The 22,882-nt window shown below is 45.1% G+C and overlaps 1 protein-coding gene across 1 annotated transcript in view; it reads right to left on the bottom strand.

Annotated features, from left to right (window-relative positions):
• Window positions 1–20,664, bottom strand: part of SLC9B2 (solute carrier family 9 member B2) — a 57,657-nt gene extending 36,993 nt beyond the window's left edge. Inside the window, exons 1-2 of the mRNA XM_089680532.1 lie at window positions 20,509–20,664; window positions 2,630–2,753 (exon numbers count right to left, since the gene is read on the bottom strand). Of these exons, the coding sequence (XP_089536658.1) occupies window positions 2,630–2,743 (114 nt within the window). The 5' untranslated portion in view covers window positions 2,744–2,753; window positions 20,509–20,664. The remainder of the gene's footprint in view (window positions 1–2,629; window positions 2,754–20,508) is intronic.
• Window positions 20,665–22,882: the final 2,218 nt, after the last annotated feature.

Below are 22,882 nucleotides of genomic sequence, written 5' to 3'. Positions count from 1 at the left end.
ACAGGAGATGACCAGAGACTGCGGACAGTACAGGAGATGACCAGAGACTGCAGACAGTACAAGGGATGACCAAGAGACTGCAGACAGTACAGGAATGACCAGAGACTGTGGACCTTTGGGGAGGGAGGGGGAGCGGGTACCAGAATTTGACAGGTACCCGCTCCCACGGAGTTGTCCTCTCTTTAGTGTAGGTGCCCACTGCGTGAGAAGCGCTGCGCTTTGTGAATGGCCCGGCGTCTTTTGGAAGCTGTCATGTGTCCCAGAAGATGCCGGACCATTCACAAAGCACAGCGCTTCTCGCGCATGCGCAGTGAACACCCGACTGTCACAGCCGATTGCCCACACTAAAATTGCCGGCGCGGGAAGAAGGCACAGCGCTGGACCGAGGAACAGGTAAGGTCCTGCTGCACAGAAGAGCTGAGCGGCCGGTCCGGTATTCTGACACGGTGGCGGCGGTGGAAATACCGGACCGGCCGCTCCATATTCGCTCCATAAGACACACTGACATTTCCCCCCCTTTTTTGAGGGTAAAAAGTGCGTGTTATGGAGCGAAAAATATGGTACATAGTTACATAGTTAGTCTGGCTGAAAAAAGACAAAAGTCCATAAAGTTCAACAATAGAAAAAAACAAGTTATAATCCTATACCCACAGTTCACCCAGAGGAAGGCAAAAAAAAACACAGCAAAACATGATCCAATTTGCTCCTGCTAGGAATTCCTTCCTGATCCCCCCCGAAAGGAAATCGGATATTCCCTGGATCAACTTTACCTATAAATGTTAGTATCCAGTTATATTCTGTGTATCCAAGAAAGAATCCAGGCCTTTTTTGAAGCAATCCACTGAGCTGGCCAGAACCAACTCTTGAGGGAGTCTATTCCACATTTTCAAAGCTCTCATTGTGAAGAAACCTTTCCGTGTTTGGAGATTCAATCTCTTTTCCTCCAGACGTAAAGAGTGCCCCCTTGTCCTCTGTGATGACCCCAGGATGAATAGCTCTACACCAAGTTCACTATATGAACCACTGATGTATTTATACATGTTGATCATATGCCCCCTTAACCCCTTCACGCCGGCAGCACGCAAATGTGCGGCCTCCCGGCATCTGAGCCTAGACGCCGAGCGGCCGCACATTTGCATTCATGTAACAAAAAACATATGTGCTGAGAGCGCGCGCCCTGTGCACTCCCAGCACACATGTGAGGTACTCACGGAAAGGTCCCAGTCCGCTCTTTCGTTCGGGACCTTTCCCGATCATGTGACCGGCCGTGAAGTCACGGCGGCCACATGACACTAAGCCCCGTCCCATCCTGCCCACCTCCCGACGCAGGAACGCCTCTTCACGCCGGGAGGATCCGGCGTGAAGGGGTTAATCTCCTCTTCTCAAGAGCCCAGGTTAGACCAGGAACAAATATAAGGACAGGCCAATTCAGAAGGAGGTCAGCATTTTTCCTTGGCATCAGACACCTATTACATTGGCAACAGCAGTACCAAGCTTGCACCTAGAGATGCACGTCTATAGGTTTGCATGCCTGCCTCTGTGGAGATTTGTATATGAAGGGGCTGTGGAATTAGGCAGGGTGCTGAAGTTAATTCAATAGGTTTTCACAATCAACAAGTGTAAGTTAACCTCACCCTAATGTAACCCTGAACTTCAAGCTATCCCTAAACTTCAACCTTACTTTAAAACCAAAATCTCATCCAAAGTCCCAGTGCAATATTTTTATGCCTTTACAAATACCAAATCGAGGAAGTACGCATAAAATACAGAACAAATTACTAACTTACAAAGCCATCAACAACTCTGCCCCCAGCTACATCACCAACCTGGTCTCAAAATATCAACCAAACCGCTCTCTTTGATCCTCCCAAGACCTTCTGCTCTCTAGTTCCCGTGTCACCTCCTCCCATGCTCGCCTCCAGGACTTCTCCCGAGCTTCTACCATCCTATGGAACTCCCTACCCCAATATGTCCAGCTGTCTCCGAATCTATCCACCTTTAGACGATCCATGAAAACCTCTCTCTTTAAAGAAGCCTGTCCTGCTTCTACCTAGTAAACCTCCATTTATTTCCTCCATCAGCTCATCCCCCCTCAGCTATTAGCTTTTGTATCACTCAACCCTTCCTCTTAGATTGTAAGCTCTAACGAGCAGGGCCCTCTGTTTCCTCTTCTACCAAATTGTATTCTAACTGTAATGTCTACCTTCATTTTGTAAAGCGCTGCACAAACTGTTGGCGCTATATAAATCCTGTATAATAATAATAATAGTTCTCAAAATGTCCATGTTGCATGCAAAATGACCCAGTGGCATATTATAGCTCTTGTTGGCCCACAATCATTGCTTTTCCACAAATTTCTGTAAACAGTATTTTTTTGCTAAATAATTTTATGGCTACTGTTGAATACTCAGAACTTTTCTCTTCCACGTTTTCTTCCTATTATATTTCACCATGCATGCAAATTGACAAAATGAAAGTGTATGTACAAGTGACCTGAAAATTACAAATCAACGTGGTGGTGGGCTGTAAATGTTCTTTTATAATGGTTATCACAGCAATAAATTGAGAAAAGAATGGATTTATCATCGTTTACTGTTCTATAAAAAACATTTCTTATTTCCAGCATTACCTCGGCTATGTGGTTTGTGACACTGGATTCCATACAGACTTCCACAAGTCCACTTTCACATGTGTCACCTTGTCCCGCACTGCCTCTCTCATTGCAGGATTCCCTCCCCTCCATTCTGGAACACCTAAAGGAAAGCAAGCATAAGAGGAGTGGTAAGTGTTCTAATCAAAAGAGTATTAGGGCCCATTCACACTACTCTACAGCCCAAAACACTGCTGCCCACACAGCATCTTGGGCTACAGAGCTACACATCACACAGTTCCTTTTTTTCCCATTTAACGTTTTATAAAGGTGTACAAAGTGACACTTCATTTACATTGCTGAACAGCCCGGCCAGTACTTGCTGTCTGGTAACATCTGGGACTAAGCAGAATGGTGCGAAATTATGGAAACATGTTGCATAACATCACACTGCTCTAGAACGCAGTGAAACACTGTGTTCAGGTCTGAACATGACACACACTATTGTTTTCTGTGTCATTGCAGTTACCTGCATTTGTTCCATGAGGAAAAACACTGGTAGCTGCACATAGTGTGAATGGGCCCTTCTTATCCAGTACAGAGCTATGTGAACTTACCTGCCTCCTACCCTTTCCTTTCTTCTGGATCTCCAGAGTCAACTGAGCATATGGGTGCCAAAAGACCACAATGCAAGACTTCTCTCAATTAATCTTGTCTGACAGCTACAGCAATGTACTTTACAGTTTCCCAATGCAAGATTTCTCAATTCTCTTCATAACATTTGTGTTTTGTTAATGATAGTAAAGTTACAGAACAAATAGGTGTAGCTACCAAAAAGGAAGTTGTGTTGATAAAATGAGTAAAGCTACTACTCTAAGGCACTTGGTTTTAACAAAGGCACAATCAGGCACCTTGGGGCTAAGAGGGATCGGCTTTGCTTTTCCATATTTGACTTGTGTCTAAAACATGATTACTAAACCCACAACAGTAAAATCAGTCTGTATATGCAGTAAAGCATGCTTGTTATAGTCACAGTGGAACCTAAGGGGTTAATCCTCTGTAGTGTGTAAAAAGAGTGTTTGATCCTGTCTTCTCTGACCCTCCCCTTTTTCCACTGTCCCCAATCCATCTGCCAAACAGAGCAGTGAGAAGTCCGCACATGCAGTCTGAAATGTATTGTTAGAGGTTTTTTTTTTTTTTTTGAGAGGGTGCATGTAATCAGCACAGGGCCAATCAGCACTGTTCACATAGAGGGTCAGGGGTCATGCAGCCTCATAGGATAATCAGAGGAGAATGAAAACTCCTCCTACAAGATTAACGAGTGCTTGGCCGGACATTTATAGAAGTCATACGACTTGTATATACTGCGAATGAGAAAAGGTATTTAGTTTTTATTTACTAAAATAATTGCATTTCCATGTTCTGTGTACTGCGGAAGATGGGATAAAGTTAATGCAGGGTCATGGTTTTAGTAACACTTTAAAGGCCAGGTTTCTCAACCAGGTTTCCATAGAACCCTAAGGTTCCTTTAAAGGTTGTAAGGGTTCACTTAGCTGCGGCAGACTGATCCCCCACCTACAGGCCCCTGCATAGTTTTGGCACCAATGTCACTTGGCAGAACCAGCTATGCTGGATTAGTCATGCCTCTCGGCTCATCTCAGTTACTGATACCAATGATCTTTTTCACTGTCTAGAAAGAGGCATACCTGCCATGTTTCTGTTCTTTGTTAAATACATGCACCCTAAAATGAAGTTAAAGTGTTAATAAACCCACAACAGTAAAATTAGTCTGTATATGCAGTAATAAATGCTTGTTATACTCACTGTGGAACCTAAGGGGTTAATCCTTCGCATTGTGTAAAAAGGATATTTGATCCTGTCTTCCCTGATCCGCCCCTTCTTCTACTGTCCTTAGTTCATCTTCTGATAGAACAGAGCCTTGGGGGCAAGCTACACATGCTCAGTTTGGTGTGTATTGCTAGAGTTTTTGTTTTCTTAGGAGAGTGCATTCAGTCAGCACAGGGCCAGTCAGCACTGTCCAGACAGAGGGTCAGGGGTAATGCAGCCTCATAGGACAATCAGGGGAGAATGAAAACTCCTCCTACAAGCTTTAACCAGTGTCTGCTGGACACTGATAGAGGTCACAAGACTGCTCTAACGGCTGATGAGAAAAGGTATTTAGCAGTTTATATTTACTAACATAATTCCATTTCCAAGTTCTGTGCACTGTGGGAGACCGGATATAGTGAATGCATGGTCCTGGGTTTAGTAACACTTTAGTCTTTTACAGTAGATTTTTTTTGTAAATATGCCACACTCTTTATTCCTTCATTTGGTATTATATATACAATGTCACGATAGAAAGGGCAAGAAAGACAGATCTAAACTAATGCTTAACTAGCTCCCCCCCCCCCCCTTCCTGAGCCATTCTGAGAAAAACTGTACTTTGAACTGCTTTGCTTTGGATACATTATTGAGATTGGTTGCCATTTCAAAAGTTCGACAAAACAAATGCACTCCCATTCCTTGCACCCGAACTGGAATTAGGAGGTGAAACGCTACTCATACACATGCAGCAAGTGCAGAGATGACCTCTAGATTTTGAGGTAGGCTTCCTGTGGGCTCAGACTGTAATAGACCACCGTTCACCTGGACATGTCAGAGAAAAGAGCAGAGAAAAGAGCCCAAGACAAAGCAGAGCACATACGCCAAAATGAATAGGACATCTCAGCACTTGTGTTTCTATAGAAACCCAAACACTGAGGAAGTGTACAGCTGCTTATGTATCATAGGGCAAGCACCTTGCCTCTAAAAAAATAAAATGTAATTTGTGCTTTGTCCATACAGCATATACGAAGGGCGTTCAAGTCAAACTGAGACTTTTCATTTTACAGGTCTAAAAAAAAAAAAAAGATGCTAGCGCAGCAGTACTACACACAGTAGTAAATAGCAAGTGTGTCCTATTACTGTTAGGCAGGGCTGCTGTTAGAAACCACGGGGCCCCATACAGTCAACCTGACAGTCACCCCCCTAAAAAAAAAAGCAAAAAAACAGTTTACTATGCTTCAGTTATTAATGCACACAGTGAGTAATTGGTACCGATCCCTCATTGTGTTCATTCAGGAAAGAAAGGGGCTGTTAAATGCGACATATTTATCGGACCCTTCTCCCACTCTCCATCCTGAAGGATTCTATTGTGTGCTTGCAGCTGCCAGTGGGAAGGAGAGGAGGGAAGACGGGGCACACTGGGGGGGGGGGCCTGGGCAGCAGGGGGAAATGTATGATGCACAAAGAGGGCGATAGGTGGACCAGGAGGGCAATTACTGGAACTGATCCCCTGCATGGCTCCCCCTGCAGCAGTTGAAAGTGGGAGGGGAGAAGAAGTCAGCTTTCAGTTGCTGCAGAGAGCTATATAGGGGATGGGTTCCAGCAATTGTCCCCCCGCCATGCTGATCACCTTCCCTGCCCACATCTGATTCACTCAGCTGGTTTGGCCTCCCCCTGCTGGCCTGGGCCCCATACAGGAGGACTGGTGGTACCCCCTTATCCACGGCCCTGCTGATAGGCAATGCACATGTCGTGGACCAGTCCAGGGACTGTTAATCAAGATTGAAGACAACAGTGTTAGTGCGTGCATGGAACAGTGTGTGGTGATGAAGTTTCTTGTGAACGAAGGCCAATATCTACAGAAGACTTCAAGCACAGTACAGCAATGAGCCACTTAGCCGCAATAAGACATTTGAATGCTGTAAACATTTAAAAAATGGCCATACGTCCATCAGTGACAATCCCAGCTGTAGTGGTACACAGCCCCCAGCAGTGTGAACATTCATAGGGTGGAATGCCTGATCCTGATCTACACTAAACAGCATGGAGGAATCACCACTGCCAGCTATTTTATTTAGCAGCTGCAGCACCTGCAGTTGTCTGAATACAACGGCACTGTAAACAATGACTATACCAGACAGAATGCAGTCACTGTTCGGGCGATAATTTTCCACCAATTTTCCAGCCAAATTTTAGTTGAGCCAGGAGATCTTGCAGGGTAGCCCTGGGCTTGAATTTTGACACATTCAGCAGGAATTGGCCAACATTCAAGCCTTCTATGCCCAGCCCTAGCTTCAATGTAAAGTAGAGATAAAGCTCAACTAAATAACATTTAGTCTGCTAAAACTCTGTGCAACATAAAATATTTGTTTTCCTCTATATCCATCCTTTGTTGCATCTCAGTGCTGCTGATCAGGGGAAGAATCTCCAGCACACACCCTATGTTTGACAGCCTCAACTCTCTTCCTGTGTGCTGTGTGAAGGGGGGGGGGGTGTCCCTTTTCTTCCAATCAGCTCTCAGAGCTCTCCTTACTGGGGTCTGCAGAGTGTAATTTCAGCTCTGTTTTCTAGAAACTCTGACAAGCTGTATAAATTCTGCAATTTGAACAGATGTAGAGAAAAGAATACAGAAGATAAACAGGTACAACTTACGTAGGTAGATTTGATTCATCTCTGTGTATCACCTGAGGCCAGTCACTTCACTGGGTGTATATAAGGGTTTACAACCATTTTAAATGAAAAAACATAAATATCAGCACAGGGGACATAAATTACGGTTAGTATGATGTGTTTCTTGTGTTGACTCCTTCAGGAGAAATCTACCTCAGACACTAGAGTACAGCTTCTATGAATGGTGGATCTGGCAGGTAAGGGTGAACATGGTCAAACTCTCTTGATGAGAGCTCCTGACAATCCTTTAGCTGTATTATTACCATGGCAGGGGTGGGTGGAGGCAGGGTCAGTGGAAGATTTCTCCTGAAAGAAAATCAACACCAGAGACACATCATGTTAACTGTAAGTTATGTCCTTTATGATGATTTTTACATTTTTCATTTCAGCTAAATGTGGGCATTAAAGCTTTAGTAAAGATGTAAAAACTTTTTCACAACAATCAGGGTACAATCGATTTATAGAACAAGTTGGGCGCAAAAAATGTATAGAATAGGCAGGTGCAATCTATTTATAAAATAAGCAGGCACAATCTATTTATAGAATAAGCAGGTGCAATCTATTTATAGAATAAGCAGGTGCAATCTATTTATAGAATAAGCAGGTGCAATCTATTTATAAAATAAGCAGGCACAATCTATTTATAGAATAAGCAGGCACAATCTATTTATAGAATAAGCAGGTGCAATCTATTTATAAAATAAGCAGGCACAATCTATTTATAGAATAAGCAGGTGCAATCTATTTATAGCGATGGCATCAACCCATGTGCATCGTTACTAGGACATTGCTAAGACAACCCCAGTCAATGCAAACCCCCTTGCATGCGCTCTCCCTCTCTCCACTGTCCCAGTAGCTGTGAGGACAGTGATGCTGAGACAGAGGAAATAGTGGACCACACATGTGGGATGTGCAGGGGCTTGTAGAGCTCACTCCTGCAATTATAAGGGTGAGCAGCAATGTCTTAGTAACAAAGCAGGACAGGATGATGCACTCTCTGATTTCTCAGCCAGGCTTCTGGAGGTATGACAATGGCCTACACCTAGCAAGAATACGATCAAACTTTAGTCAAACCTGCACAGTTTGTTTTTTTTCTACAGGTTTCCCTTACCTACATCAGCAAGTTTTTGGTAAAGGTGAACTAACCCTCTAATTCAGGGGTCTCCAAACTTTCTAAACACAGAGCCAGTTTACTGTCCTTTAGGACTTTAGGGCCAGCAAGAGTAGAAAATGTTCTGACGTCCAGTGGGAGTAAACAATGCCCTATCTTTGGTATCAGTGGGAGGACTAGTCCCCCATTGTTGGTGTCAGTGGAAAGAATTCTGCCCCATCGCTGGTGTCAGTGGGAGGAATAGTACCCTATTGTTGGTGTCAGAGGGAGGAATAGTGCCCCATTGTTGGTCTCAGTGGGAGGAATAGTGCCCCATTGTTGGTGCCAATGGAATAGTGGCCCATTGTTGATGTCAGTGGGAGGAACAGTGGCCCATTGTTTATGTCAGTGGAAGGAATTCTGCCCCATCATTGGTGTCAGTGGGACAAATTGTGCCCTTTCATTGGTCTCATTGGGAGGAATAGTGCCCTATTGTTGGTGTCAAAGGGAGGAATAGTGGTCCATCGTTTCTCTCAGTTGGAGGAATAGTGGCCCATTGTTGGTATCAGTGGAAGGAATTATGCCTCATTATTGGTTTCAGTGGAAAATATAGTGCTCCATTGTTGATACCAGTTGGAGGAATTGTGCCTTTTTGATTGTGTCAATGGGAGGAATAGCGCTCCATTGCTGGGGTTAGCGACAGGAATTATGCCCCATTGTTGGTGTCAGTGAATGGAATAGTGCCCCAAGGGCCAGATAAAGGCAAGCAAAGGGCCACATCACTTTGGAGACCACTGCTCTAAACTGATGACCTGTAGGGGTTCTTAAAGTGTCACCTATGGAAATTTTAGGGTACCAAAGTTTGTCGCCATTGCACAGGCACACTTTAAGGCTTGACAAGTTGGGTGTCTTATCACTTGGCACAACCTCATCTGTCATATTTGGGTAACACATTTCATTTCTCTGCACTAAATATAACATTAGTTTATTTTTAATGAATTTAGCGCTTAACAAACTGTTGCACTAATATCTTGTGACATAAAATTCTGGAACTTCCACTAATTTATTCCCCAGGGTATCGGTTTCAGAACATATGTAAGGTTTTGGAGGTTTTAACCAGTTGCAGACTCTGGATGTGTTAGATTCGCGCAAACAAAATGTCATCATTGTACACAGAGTATGCAATACGTCCAGTCTTTCTGCCTTGCTTCCAGGACCTCCCCTGTCACAGTACTTGTAGTTCAGCTCTGATTAATCAAAGCCCAAGTACACAGAGAAAGTTCTGACAGCTGGAGTTGTCAAAGAAAGGCAGTCTGGCAATGTTTATCAACAACATTGCTCAAAAGAAACATTGTTTCATTTTGTATATTTTTATTTATCTACAGATCAAAAGGGATGAACACCTATCTGCAGATGAAACCACTTAAAACAACATGACAAGTAAAAAAAAAAAAAAAGTATTTTTTCTTTTTAATTAAACGATCCTCTGTTGAACCCCTTATTAACCCTTCTCTCTCTCTATCCATTCAGTCGTATCCGACCCTTGGCGATTGCATGGACCGTCACTTGTAAGTGACTTTTTCAATGAATTCTCTTAGCAATTATTTTACAGGGTAGGCTGCCAGGTCTTTCCCCAACCCCTACCATGCAGGGGATCCCGCGTAGCCAGGGATGAAACTAGGACAATTTAGACAGGAGCCCATTTAACCTACCAGCATGTCTTTGGAGTGTGGGAGGAAACCGGAGTACCTGGACGAAACTCACGCAAGCACAGGGAGAACATGCAAACTCCATGCAGGAGGTGCCATGGTTGGGAATTGAACCCATGACCCAGATGTGCTAACCACTAAGCCACTGTGCCTACTTTAACTTTAACCTACTTTAACCACATGCCGCCCAGCCACTGTGTAAATACGCTGGCAGGGCGGCACGGCTGGGCAAAACCACGTTTTAAAACATGTGTTTTCAAAACAGGTAGGGGGCGCGCGCGAGGCGCGCCGCCGCCCTACCTGTCCCGCCAATCACGGCCGCGGATGTCAGTCGCCGGGTCACAGCCGGTTATTACCGGCTATGTCCCGGCGATTAGCGGCAATCACTGACAGAGAGCACAGCTGCAGTAGCTGTGCTTTCTGTCAGTTCCCTGACAGCTCCTGACACGCTGATTGGAACAGAAGAGTTTATCTGTCGGGATCAGTGTGTCTCCATGCAGTACACACCCCCGCCCCCTAGTAAAACACTCCCCTCACACAGTTAACCCTTTCAGTGAATAATAAAGTTAACCCCTTCCTCCTCAGTGCCATTAGTACAGTGTCAGTGTTTTTTTTTTGCACTGATCACTGTATCGGTGTCATTGGGGATGTCAGTGACCCCAAGTCAGTTCCCCCCCAGTGTCAGAATGTCCGCCGTAGTCCCGCAGTCCCGCCATAAGTCGCTGATCGCCGCCATAAGTCGCTGATTGCCGCCATTATTAGTATAAAAAAAAAATTAAAAATCCCAGTATCTTTCCCGCCATTTGTAAACTTTCACGTAAACCAATTAATTTACAGGTATTGGGGTTTTTTTTAGCAAAGACATGTCGCAGAATACATTTTGGCAGACATTTATGGCAATTTGATTTTTACATTTTTTTTTACTGGATATGTTTTATAGCAAAAAGTCCAAAATATTGTTTTTTTCCTCAAAATTGTCAGACTTTTTTTTTTATAGCGCAAAAAATAAAAAAACGCACAGGCGATCAAATACCACCAAAAGAAAGCTCAATTTGTGGGAAAAAAAAAAAGGAGGTAAATTTCATTTATGTACCGTATTGCATGACTGTGCAATTGTCCGTTAAACTAGCGCAGCGCTGTATAGCAAAAAAAGTCGTAAATTGCAGTATCTATACCATAGTTTGTAGACGCTATAACTTTCACACAAAGCAATCAATATACACTTATTGGGATTTTTTTTTACCAAAAACATGTAGCAGAATACATTTTGGTCTAAATTTATAACCAACTTTGAGTTTACTATATATTTTTTATAGCTGAAAGTAAAAAAATATTGTTTTTTTCAAAATTTTTGGTCTTTTTTTGTTTATAGCGTGAAAAATAAAAAGCGCACAGGTGATCAAATACCACCGAAAGTAAGCTCTATTTGTGTGAAAAAAAGGACGTAAATTTTGTTTGGGTGCAGCATTGCATGACCACGCAATTATCAGTTGAATTAGTGCAGCGCCGAGTAGCAAAAAGAGGCCTGGTCATTAAGGGGGGGTAAATCCTCAGGAGGGCAAGTGGTTAACTTAAATAGCTCCTTATTCTCTTTCTCCATTCAATTATTATTTTCCTGCTGATTTGTTTTTTGTTAGTTTCTATTTTATTAACTATTAATATTTAAACTTTTTTTTGTTTTTAATATTTTTTACACCTTTAACATATATTTTCCAAATTGTGCATTTAAAAATGCGCAAATTTAAAAAAAAAAAAAAAAAAAAAACTAAATAAAGTAGCTGACACAAATAGGTAGTATATAAACCTATATAATGACTAAGGCTAGGTTCACATCTGTGCGGGTGGTGCCGCTGCGGATCCGCATGAAAATCCGTGCAGCTGCACCACCCACACAGAGGGTTCTAATGGAACGCCGCCCGCACTGGAAAACGCAACCATACTGGGAACCGAGGTTCCCGTGCGGGCTGCGGTTTCAGAAGAAGTGCAGGGACTTCTCTGCGTGTCACGGGGCACGGGAGTCCATTCAAATGAATGGGCTCTCGTGTCCGCGCAAAACCAGGGCTAAAAGTGTGAAGTGCAGAGCTAAACAGATAATGAGATAATTAAAGCAAATCAAAAAGATGATGCAATGAGAACATCAAATAACTGTCCGTGAAAACAAATGGTGCAAACCACAATCAATTGAAAATGTGTAAAATAATGTCCATCCACCACTATAAATGTGCTCCTGCTTGTAGCCAAACTCCAATCTATATATGCCGTCACCGTCTCCCAGTGAATTGAAAACTCACCAGAAATGATGGCTGCCACTACAACAGCATAACCGCCCATATATTTAAGCAGGAACATATAAGTCTTGATGTGAGATTCTGTGAAGACGTATCATTCTGTCTGTCCTGGAAGGAACGGCGAGCCTATGTCTGGGAATCTCTCTCCAGTATCTGGTTGTGGTGTCACCGGTGTCTGGTCCAGGGGTCTCCAGTAAAGGTCTCTGGTCCGGGTGTCTCCGGTAAATCTCAGTGTCACAGGAGCCACTACAACCCTGCAGAAGCCTTCAGAGACCGGCCGCTCCCCCTGAGACTCTGACTTAATAACTTTGCAATATTTTCTACCAGAATCATAATTTTAGTGCCATTTTCAAACAGGACATATGACAGAATAAAACACTTTATATGTGCAGTAAGGCCGGCCATACATGGGTCAAAATTCGACCGATTTTTCATAAAAAAAAATTGGATTAAAGAATAATCAGCAGATTTTCACTCTGTTAGTGGGTCAATGGCACCAGCTGAATTTCGTGGTTACTCCCCTTTTCGGTGATCGGGCATTGTCAAGGATTCACTTAAAAATGATCACCCTGTCACGTGTCCGCCACACGCCACGCCCACAGCGACTAGCTAACCGTGACGCACGCGTGCGGCCGAGACAGGGTGGTAAAGAGGGGGAATAAAGGGATTTACACTTGAATATCTCAAACCGTATATAAGATCAGCCGTGATACCTTTTCACAGCCCGCACTACCTCTGGCCACCACCAGATGGAGACTCCACTCCAATCCAGCTGGTCGACCACACACTGGCAGATACGATCTTACATACAACCTGGTGCCCTGATTAGAGTTGAGGACCAGCTTAGTAATCACACACCCTTCTAAAGGTCCCTTCAGCTATCCTAGCTTGAACCCCGGTGTTGATAACCCTTCCACTGTCCACACACCCCCACACCAGACGCACCACAAAGGTAGCCTGCCACCACCCAACAGTTTATCCGCAGAACGGTCTGTTGAGACACCACACACACACACAGATCTCCGTCTGGCAGATCTGTTACCTTTGCAATCTGCGTGCAATCTGCCCACTCACAGTGCAGTTGCATACAGATTGGCAATGAGCTTAACCGAGCGTTTTAAAGGCACTAAAATACAATACAATCTAATCTCTCTGATCTAGTCTCTCTGAAGATATGAGCACGTGCTTAAGTACACAGAAGTTCACTAATTAATTTTAAGATTTAATTTCCCAAAGTGGGCAGTGCATAAAACATGTACAAAAGATAAAAGGTTACAGCAAATACAAAAGATATAAGAAGACACACAAATGACTAATTACTATAAAATAAAAGGGAATAAAAAGACAGAATAACACTTTACCCTGCGGCTGGAGCAAGCCAGAAACTTGGCAATCCGCTAGTCAATCGAACCAGCTCCGTACGAATCACCCTGTCCAAATGTCCGTGCGTTCAATTTATGGCGATTTGGACATGGGCGGGACATTAGTCTTCGGCCAATTGACTCTGGGGGAGGTGGTCCTGACCTGCCCACAAGAGGTACTGTGTATGGACCTGCCCAAGTTCAATTGGGCCGAGACTGGCCTGAACACCAAGTCGGGGATTGGATTTCTGACACCAGCGCATCAGCCCGATCGCAACAGTACCAAACACCATCCGACTGTCGCACCCCCGCGTCATCTAATCATTCCATGCATTTCCCTGGCTTCCTCCCCAAGCCACAAATATGATTCTTATATGTAAATGTAGTGTACAGAATGGCCTGCACAAAGGAAGCATTTCATATCTCTCCAACTAATATTTTGGCTTTTATAAGAGATTAAACATACTCCTTTGATGTGAATATTACTTATAGAACTTTCTACAAAAGGCAGACCGTCTGTCTGCTCTCACTGGCTTTCCCAGAAGGTGATAACCTGATTGACACACAAAAGTTGTCACCTCCAGGAACCTGGCTTTAGACTAATTGATGCTAAATGATGATTGGGTCTGTAAGGCCTATTGAGGAATTGTGTATACATACACATCTGATCCCAGATCAATTGTTTGTACCTTCTATTCATTTCCCTACTGCCCAGGGGGCTCAATGTACATCCTTAATGACCAGACTGTTCCTGCACACACCTTTGTAATGAAAGGGCCTGACATAATCTAATCTACTCAACCTGTCATGGCTATGATTCCATATTTCCACTCAAATCTTACATGTCCGTTACAATAAATCTTACATGTACATTACATCTCCCCTCTTCCAGATGACGCATAGCTGAGCCTAAACGGGTCGGCTAACGCGTCTACATGGAAGGTTCCCTAGGTTGGGGGGGGGGGGAAGTTCTCCCAACTAAAGTTTGACACCGCTGACAGCTCAGCCCATCCCCCTGCCGATGGGGAAGGGCTTCTGCCCAGCTCTCTGACTGATCCCAAAGGGTTTGGGTCACCACTGGCCAGCAGATCCCCCCGCGGATCCATTTCATCTGCTGGCCACCGACTATCGACTGGACGGGTACTGGCAAACCTGTCATTGTGCGCTGTCAACATTTCCAGCCACTGGCCAGGGTCATCTGGTGGTTTGCCATTGGCTGCGACACCCAGATGCCTGAGCCTGACATAATGTTGTTCCTGGGTGATCTGGACCTGGTTCCATGGCTTGGATACCAGAACCTCCACCCTTGGACCTGTCTCCCACACTTCTGCTCTTTCTGCCTCAGCCAGAGACTGGTCAGCACAACCCCTGACTTCCTCCGGGCTGACATCAAACCTATCAGCCAGCAAGAATACAGGGTTATCAGCTCCAGCCTCTGAGAAAGCAGATTCAGAGGGGGTCAGTGTTCCCCCGTCATCCTGTGATCCTTCCCTTGCTGTGCACAGCAATGAGTCCTCAATCATGATACTCATAGCTGTGGGGACAAAGGATAAATCCACAGACTTTACTCCACCAGGGGTCATCCTCTGACCCGTGCCACACCCTTCTACTCTGTCCTCCTCAGCAGAACATCTGTCAGCACCACACCTGAGCTCCTCCGGGCCGACCTCAAACCTATCAGCCTGGAAGGACTCAGTGATGTCAGCTGCAGCTGCTGAGGTGGAAGACACTGATTGGGCTGAATTCACTCCAACATCCTGCAGACTTCCCTCTGCAACACACAGAAATGAGTCTGCACTGGCAGCACCCATGACTGAGGTGACAGAGGGGAAGGTTACAGGAGGAAGGATTCCACTAGGGGTTATCCTCTGACCCACGTCACTCACTTCTACCCCGTCCTCAGCAGAGCGTCTGTCAGCACACCTGAGTTGCTCTGGGCTGGCATCAGATGTAACAGCCTCTGGAAACTCGGTGCCGTCAGCCACAGCTACTGAGGGGGTAGAGTCAGAATGAATCAGACTTAAACCCTCACCCTGTGGTCCCTCCTCTGTGCTCCACAGTCCAGGATCCAAAATGGCATTACTGGTATCTGTGGTGTCAGGGGAGCGGACAACAAAGAACTTCATCCCACAAGGGGAGAGGGGCACACAACACTGGTCTACTGAAACCAAATGTGCCTTTTCCCCGGGGACTTCAGACGAACATCCTGTTGCTTTACATAGGGGTAAACAACCAAATTCCTTTTCCCCATGCACCCCCATCCTGCTATCCACCACTGGCGGTCCTTCAGCCAGAACCCTGAGATCCTCTGGGCTGCCGTCAATTCTCACAGCTCCAGGGGACTCAGAGCTATCTGCCACAGGTGCCAGGTGGACAACAATCTGAGGAGACCTTAGGCCCTCTGGGCCAGGTTCACAAGGGTCCAACCCAGCTAGATTGGGCCCTTCCACAGACAGTTCCTCTGTAGCAGTGGGCAATGACTGGTCCGGGGCCACCTGGCGGGCACCCCGAGTCACCACTGCAGCAGAGGGAAGGTCTGCCTTACACATGTCATTACATTTATCATCACACAAAACATCAGTTGCAGAGTCCTCTGCGATTTTAAACTCTTCTCCAGGCCTTGACTCCAGACATCCACTAGAGCCAGGCCCTGGTACACAGTCCTTCACACCCTGACCCTCCCCAGAATTCCCAGTGTGCATTGAGTCACTCAACAGTACATTACGTGAATCCAAGGCCTCGGGTGGAAATGTAGACTTCAGGGGTGTTGACTTAGACTGGTTCTGGGTTACCAACCGCCCCAGGTCAGTACCCAATAGTATGTTCGTGGTAGCTGCTACGCCCACTTCTCTCACTTTGCTTCTGGATCCTTGGAGCAAAGCAACACAAGCTGCAGGTAGTACAGGGGTGACTCCTCCAACCCCTATGATAACTGAAGCTTTCTTTGGGACCACATCCTCACGACTCTTCCATCCAGGAAGAGCTAAGACATTCTCGGGTCCCTTATCTCGGAGAACAGCTGAAACATTGTTGCCTGCGGTGACTGACTGCAGGCTCTCCACATGGCCTCCTTCATTAGTGGGATCTGCTCTGCCCACTTCTTCCACTTGACTTCCAGACTCCTGGCTCAAAAAAGCACAAGCCACAGGCACAGCAGGGATGGCTCCTCCAACCCCTGTGCCAGCCATGGCTTCCACTGGGATCACATCCTCACAGCTCCTCAATTCTGGACGAGCTAGGACATTCTCTGATCCCGCACCTTGTAGTCCAACTGTAACGCTGTTACTTGCAGTAAATGGTGGCCGGTTATCCGTTCGGCCTCCTCCATTTTCTCCAACAAGAAACACAGTAGGGGGTACATTTTCCACTTTTGCTGGTGGGCTAGATATCCTCACATTTGGACAGGGCCGTGCATAATGTCCCACTTGGTTACAGGTAACACATTCCCAGGTCTCCTTAAATGTAGGTCTGGGCCTTGTAGTTCTTGATGCAGATGGAGGTAACAATGCAGTCCCCTGCTGGATTTGGGCCCTCTCGGCTTTGTGCCTTCTCTCAGTTTGCTCCCTCTGCTGCTGGTACTTTCTCCCAATTCGTAGTAACTCGGAAATGAGCTGAAACTGCAACTCGAGGTTATCACTTGCCAAAAGCTGTAGATTTATTCCCAGAGAAAGATCCTCTGATTTCTTGAACCAAAAGGGTTTGAGAACAGAGTCACACTGATTCTCACAGTCATCTGGAGTGGCACAGTTGCAGTGTTCCACCAACTTGCTGCGCCGTTCTAACTCCATCTCTATCAGAGCACCTAGGAGCTGGTACCTCGTCTTGCCAACTGTATTGATGCGCTTCAGATCACAGAGCTCAATCACAGTCTCATCGGATTGTCTCAGGTACCACCGGATTACTTTATCTTCCAGGGTTACCATCTTCACGTTTTGCCAAAATAAAAAATAGAAAAGAAAAACAAAGAAGGGGGGGAGCAAATAGCCAAGTATGTCTTCTACAAAACAAAAATTATGCACTGAGTGAGCTTCTGTAGGTCAGTCACTTCTACCAAGCTTCCAACCTTTAGTACATGAGTTAAATGAATAAACCACGCACTAATGTACTAAGCAGATCCCGCACGCTGCCGCCAACTGTCAAGGATTCACTTAAAAATGATCACCCTGTCACGTGTCCGCCACACGCCACGCCCACAGCGACTAGCTAACCGTGACGCACGCGTGCGGCCGAGACAGGGTGGTAAAGAGGGGGAATAAAGGGATTTACACTTGAATATCTCAAACCGTATATAAGATCAGCCGTGATACCTTTTCACAGCCCGCACTACCTCTGGCCACCACCAGATGGAGACTCCACTCCAATCCAGCTGGTCGACCACACACTGGCAGATACGATCTTACATACAACCTGGTGCCCTGATTAGAGTTGAGGACCAGCTTAGTAATCACACACCCTTCTAAAGGTCCCTTCAGCTATCCTAGCTTGAACCCCGGTGTTGATAACCCTTCCACTGTCCACACACCCCCACACCAGACGCACCACAAAGGTAGCCTGCCACCACCCAACAGTTTATCCGCAGAACGGTCTGTTGAGACACCACACACACACACAGATCTCCGTCTGGCAGATCTGTTACCTTTGCAATCTGCGTGCAATCTGCCCACTCACAGTGCAGTTGCATACAGATTGGCAATGAGCTTAACCGAGCGTTTTAAAGGCACTAAAATACAATACAATCTAATCTCTCTGATCTAGTCTCTCTGAAGATATGAGCACGTGCTTAAGTACACAGAAGTTCACTAATTAATTTTAAGATTTAATTTCCCAAAGTGGGCAGTGCATAAAACATGTACAAAAGATAAAAGGTTACAGCAAATACAAAAGATATAAGAAGACACACAAATGACTAATTACTATAAAATAAAAGGGAATAAAAAGACAGAATAACACTTTACCCTGCGGCTGGAGCAAGCCAGAAACTTGGCAATCCGCTAGTCAATCGAACCAGCTCCGTACGAATCACCCTGTCCAAATGTCCGTGCGTTCAATTTATGGCGATTTGGACATGGGCGGGACATTAGTCTTCGGCCAATTGACTCTGGGGGAGGTGGTCCTGACCTGCCCACAAGAGGTACTGTGTATGGACCTGCCCAAGTTCAATTGGGCCGAGACTGGCCTGAACACCAAGTCGGGGATTGGATTTCTGACACCAGCGCATCAGCCCGATCGCAACAGTACCAAACACCATCCGACTGTCGCACCCCCGCGTCATCTAATCATTCCATGCATTTCCCTGGCTTCCTCCCCAAGCCACAAATATGATTCTTATATGTAAATGTAGTGTACAGAATGGCCTGCACAAAGGAAGCATTTCATATCTCTCCAACTAATATTTTGGCTTTTATAAGAGATTAAACATACTCCTTTGATGTGAATATTACTTATAGAACTTTCTACAAAAGGCAGACCGTCTGTCTGCTCTCACTGGCTTTCCCAGAAGGTGATAACCTGATTGACACACAAAAGTTGTCACCTCCAGGAACCTGGCTTTAGACTAATTGATGCTAAATGATGATTGGGTCTGTAAGGCCTATTGAGGAATTGTGTATACATACACATCTGATCCCAGATCAATTGTTTGTACCTTCTATTCATTTCCCTACTGCCCAGGGGGCTCAATGTACATCCTTAATGACCAGACTGTTCCTGCACACACCTTTGTAATGAAAGGGCCTGACATAATCTAATCTACTCAACCTGTCATGGCTATGATTCCATATTTCCACTCAAATCTTACATGTCCGTTACAATAAATCTTACATGTACATTACAGGCATGTTGGAGAATTCGTGAAAAACTACCGATTTTCGACTCAATGATAGGGCAGCACAGTGGCTAAGTGGTTAGCACTTCTGCCTGGCAGTACTAGGGTCGCCAGTTCAAAATCCCAACCACGGCACCACCTGCCTGGAGTTTGCATGTTCTCCCTGTGCCTGCGTGGGTTTCCTCCGGGTTCTCCGGTTTCCTCCCACACTCCAAAGACATGCTGGTAGGTTAATTGGATCCTGTCTAAATTGGCCCCAGTATGTGTATGTATGAATGTGAGTTAGGGACCTTAGATTGTACACCCCTTGAGGGTTAGGGACTGATGTGAATGTACAATATATATATGTAAAGTGCTGTGTAAATTGACAGCGCTATATAAGTACCTGAAATAAATAAATAATAAATGGTCAAATCATACGATTGTTTTTTCAAAAAGAATATGTTCATGAGCCGTGACCTGGAAGAAGCAGACATTTTGCCTGTTATATGGGGTGAACTTTATGACTTGGTCGGCCAGATTTCGAAATAATTGAAGGCACCATCGGATTACCGAGAGAACGACGTTTTCGATTTTTGGACGAAAAATAGTCTGGAATTCGAACCATGCAGAGCACTATTTATTTTTATATTTAACTACCACTGCACAAAAAAAAAAAAAAACCAAAGTGCGTTTTGTTATGTTTAATTGTTTAAGGATTGCGGGGAAAACAATCAATGTTGTAAGACAAAATTTACAAAAAGAAAGTCTTATTTGTCCTTAAAACAAAAGATCCATATATATAGATTATGTTTTTATGTTACGTGATCACCGAATAAACAGATCCATAGCAGAAATATAAAAATTGCTCTGATCCATAGGGGTGAACAGGTGTGAGAGAAGTGGTTATGTAATCTTCAGGTCTAAAATGATTTTTTTTTAAATGTGTACTAAAAAAATAAATACATAAAAGTGGTGGGGGAGCTCTGGCAGTGAAAGGGGTTACAATCATACAGACTATTACAGGGTGTATATGATATCCCTACAGGTCACAAGACAGGCATTAGAACACATCCCTCAGTTACAGTATACATACAACAGAGCACACCATAGGCAGTACACACCAGGCAGAGAAGACAACAGACCACGCTGTACTGGGTGAACACATACCTCACTACCCCCTATCAGATGATCCCAGCCAATCACAGTACACACAGCACTGGGAACCCCGCCGGCTGTGCCATCTCACCCAGCCGCCAGCTTCTCATCACCAGAGATGGAGTCACACTGGCTGGCTTCTGTTCAGTGACACTATGTACATAAGAGGATGGCGAGGGAGGAGCTTCACCATCTCCACCTATCAGCGCATAGCTGCATCCCCCCACACAGATAGTCTATCTCTGGATGGGCGGGAGGAGGAGAAGAGACTGACGACTTGTGAGAGAAGGCGGAGGTGGAGGAGGTTCGTGCTGCTCAGTGTCAGTGAATGCACATAGAGACCGGCAGGTATAACAACACTGTACAGGAACATTGCAAATGTACAGCTTCAAATGGAGCTTTTCCAGAAAACAATGAAGAACATAGAGTCAAACAGCGACTACAAAGCACGGCTGACTACAGTACACTGCCCTCTGATTGGTTGTTGGGGGTTACCACACGGAAGGAGCAAAACTGAGCGCTTTCCTCCAACATAACAATTTGGTGAAATGCAATGAGGTCAAAAAGGACAACAAACTGGACCCCACCTATGAAATTACTTGCCTGCCAGGCCAATTCTGACATCCCTCTTCCACATGTAAAAAAATTTTTTTTCTTTGCTAGAAAATTACTAAGAAGCTCCAAACATTACATATTTTATAAGCAGAGGTCCTAGAGAATTAAATTGTGGTTGTTCCAATTTTTTGTTACATGGTATTAGCGCAGCGGTTTTTCAAACACAAAAAAAAAAACTTTCATTATTAACCCCTTCAAGAGTTTCAGAAGGCGGGACGGGGTTTAGGGATCATGTGACGCATTATCACGGCGGTTACATGATCGGGAAAGGTCCCAATCGAAAGATCAGACCGGGACCTTTCCGTTAGTACCAGACATGTGTGCTGAGAGTTTGCGGGGCGCGCGCTCCCAGCACATATGTTTTTTGTTAATTGCACGCAAATGTGCGGCCGCTCGGCATCTAGGCCCAGACGCTGGGAGGCCGCACATTTGTGTGCTGCCGGCGTGAAGAGGTTAATATTATTCTTACATGTACTTATATAGCACCATCAGTTTACACAGCGCTTTACATATATATTGTACATTCACAGTCCCTGACTTTCATTTTAATTTTAATGCGCGAAAACACAATATAATACCCAGTTGTTCAGAAAAATATAAAAGATTATGTTACACCGAGTAAAAAGATCCTAATGTGTCACTCTTTAAATTTGCTCACTCTTGTGAAATGGCGACAAACTATGGTACTTAAAAATCTCCAGAGACGACACTTTAACTGGTTCCCAACCGTGCTATAGCCAAAGGTTGGCTACAGCGCGGTTGTGGAATCCTGGTACGACGTCCATGGACGTCATTCCAGAATCTGCCCCCCTGCACGCCCTCAGCATTGTGCGCCTGGCGCTGGCGGTGATCGCTTTCTCCTACGGACGCAGCTGATCACAGGGTATGGTAAACGGCCAATCACGTTGGCCCTTTAGCACGTGATCAGCTGTGTCCAATGACATGGCAATCACCAGGTAAATACAGTTGCCAGTTCTCAGCTGCACTTTCCTCATGCTGTCACAGCATGAGGAAAGTACTGCCGAGAACCTGCAGTTGTCAGTGAAGATATCGGCACTGATCATCAGTGCCCAGCAGTGCCGCCCACCTGTGCCCATCAGTGCCACCCACCTGTGCCCATCCGTGCCATCCACCTGTGCCCATCAGTGCCACCACCTGTGCCCATCAATGTCACCCACCTGTTCCACTCAGCAGTGCCACCCACCTGTGCCCAACAGTGCCACCCACCTGTGCCCAACAGTGCCACCCACCTGTGCCCATCAGTGCTGCCCACCAGTGTCACCCATCAGTGCAGCATCAGTGCCAGCTCAGTGCCACCTATCAGTGCCCATCAGTGCTGCCTATCCATGCCACCTCATCAGTGCCCATCAGTGCTGCCTATCAGTGCAGCCTCATCAACGCACATCAGTGAAGGAGAAAAATTACCCGTTTGCAAAATGTTATAATAGATACAAAGAAAAACTTTTTTTTTCAAATGTTTTGCTCTTTTTTTGTTTAAAAAATAAAACACCCAGCAGCGCTTAAATACCACCAAAAGAAAGCTCTATTTGTATGAAAAAAATGATAAAAATATCATATGGGTACAGTGTTGCATGACCGCGCAATTGTCAAAGTGCGACAGTGCTGAAAGCTGAAAATTGGCCTGGGCAGGAAGGGGGTATAAGTGCCCAGTAGTCAAGTGGTTAAAAGCATTTGCAGGTTTTCAATTTAGAGTTACACATGAGGACTGGAGTTAGAAATACTGCTCTCATTATAAAGTTTGCGGCAATAC

The sequence above is a fragment of the Staurois parvus genome, unplaced genomic scaffold (genome assembly GCF_062004578.1).
Source record: "Staurois parvus isolate SC_StPar_1 unplaced genomic scaffold, SC_StPar_1.0 ptg000244l, whole genome shotgun sequence".
Lineage (NCBI taxonomy): Eukaryota > Metazoa > Chordata > Amphibia > Anura > Ranidae > Staurois > Staurois parvus.
Note: the sequence above shows the minus strand (reverse complement) of the source record. Positions and strands in the feature narration are given on the sequence as shown.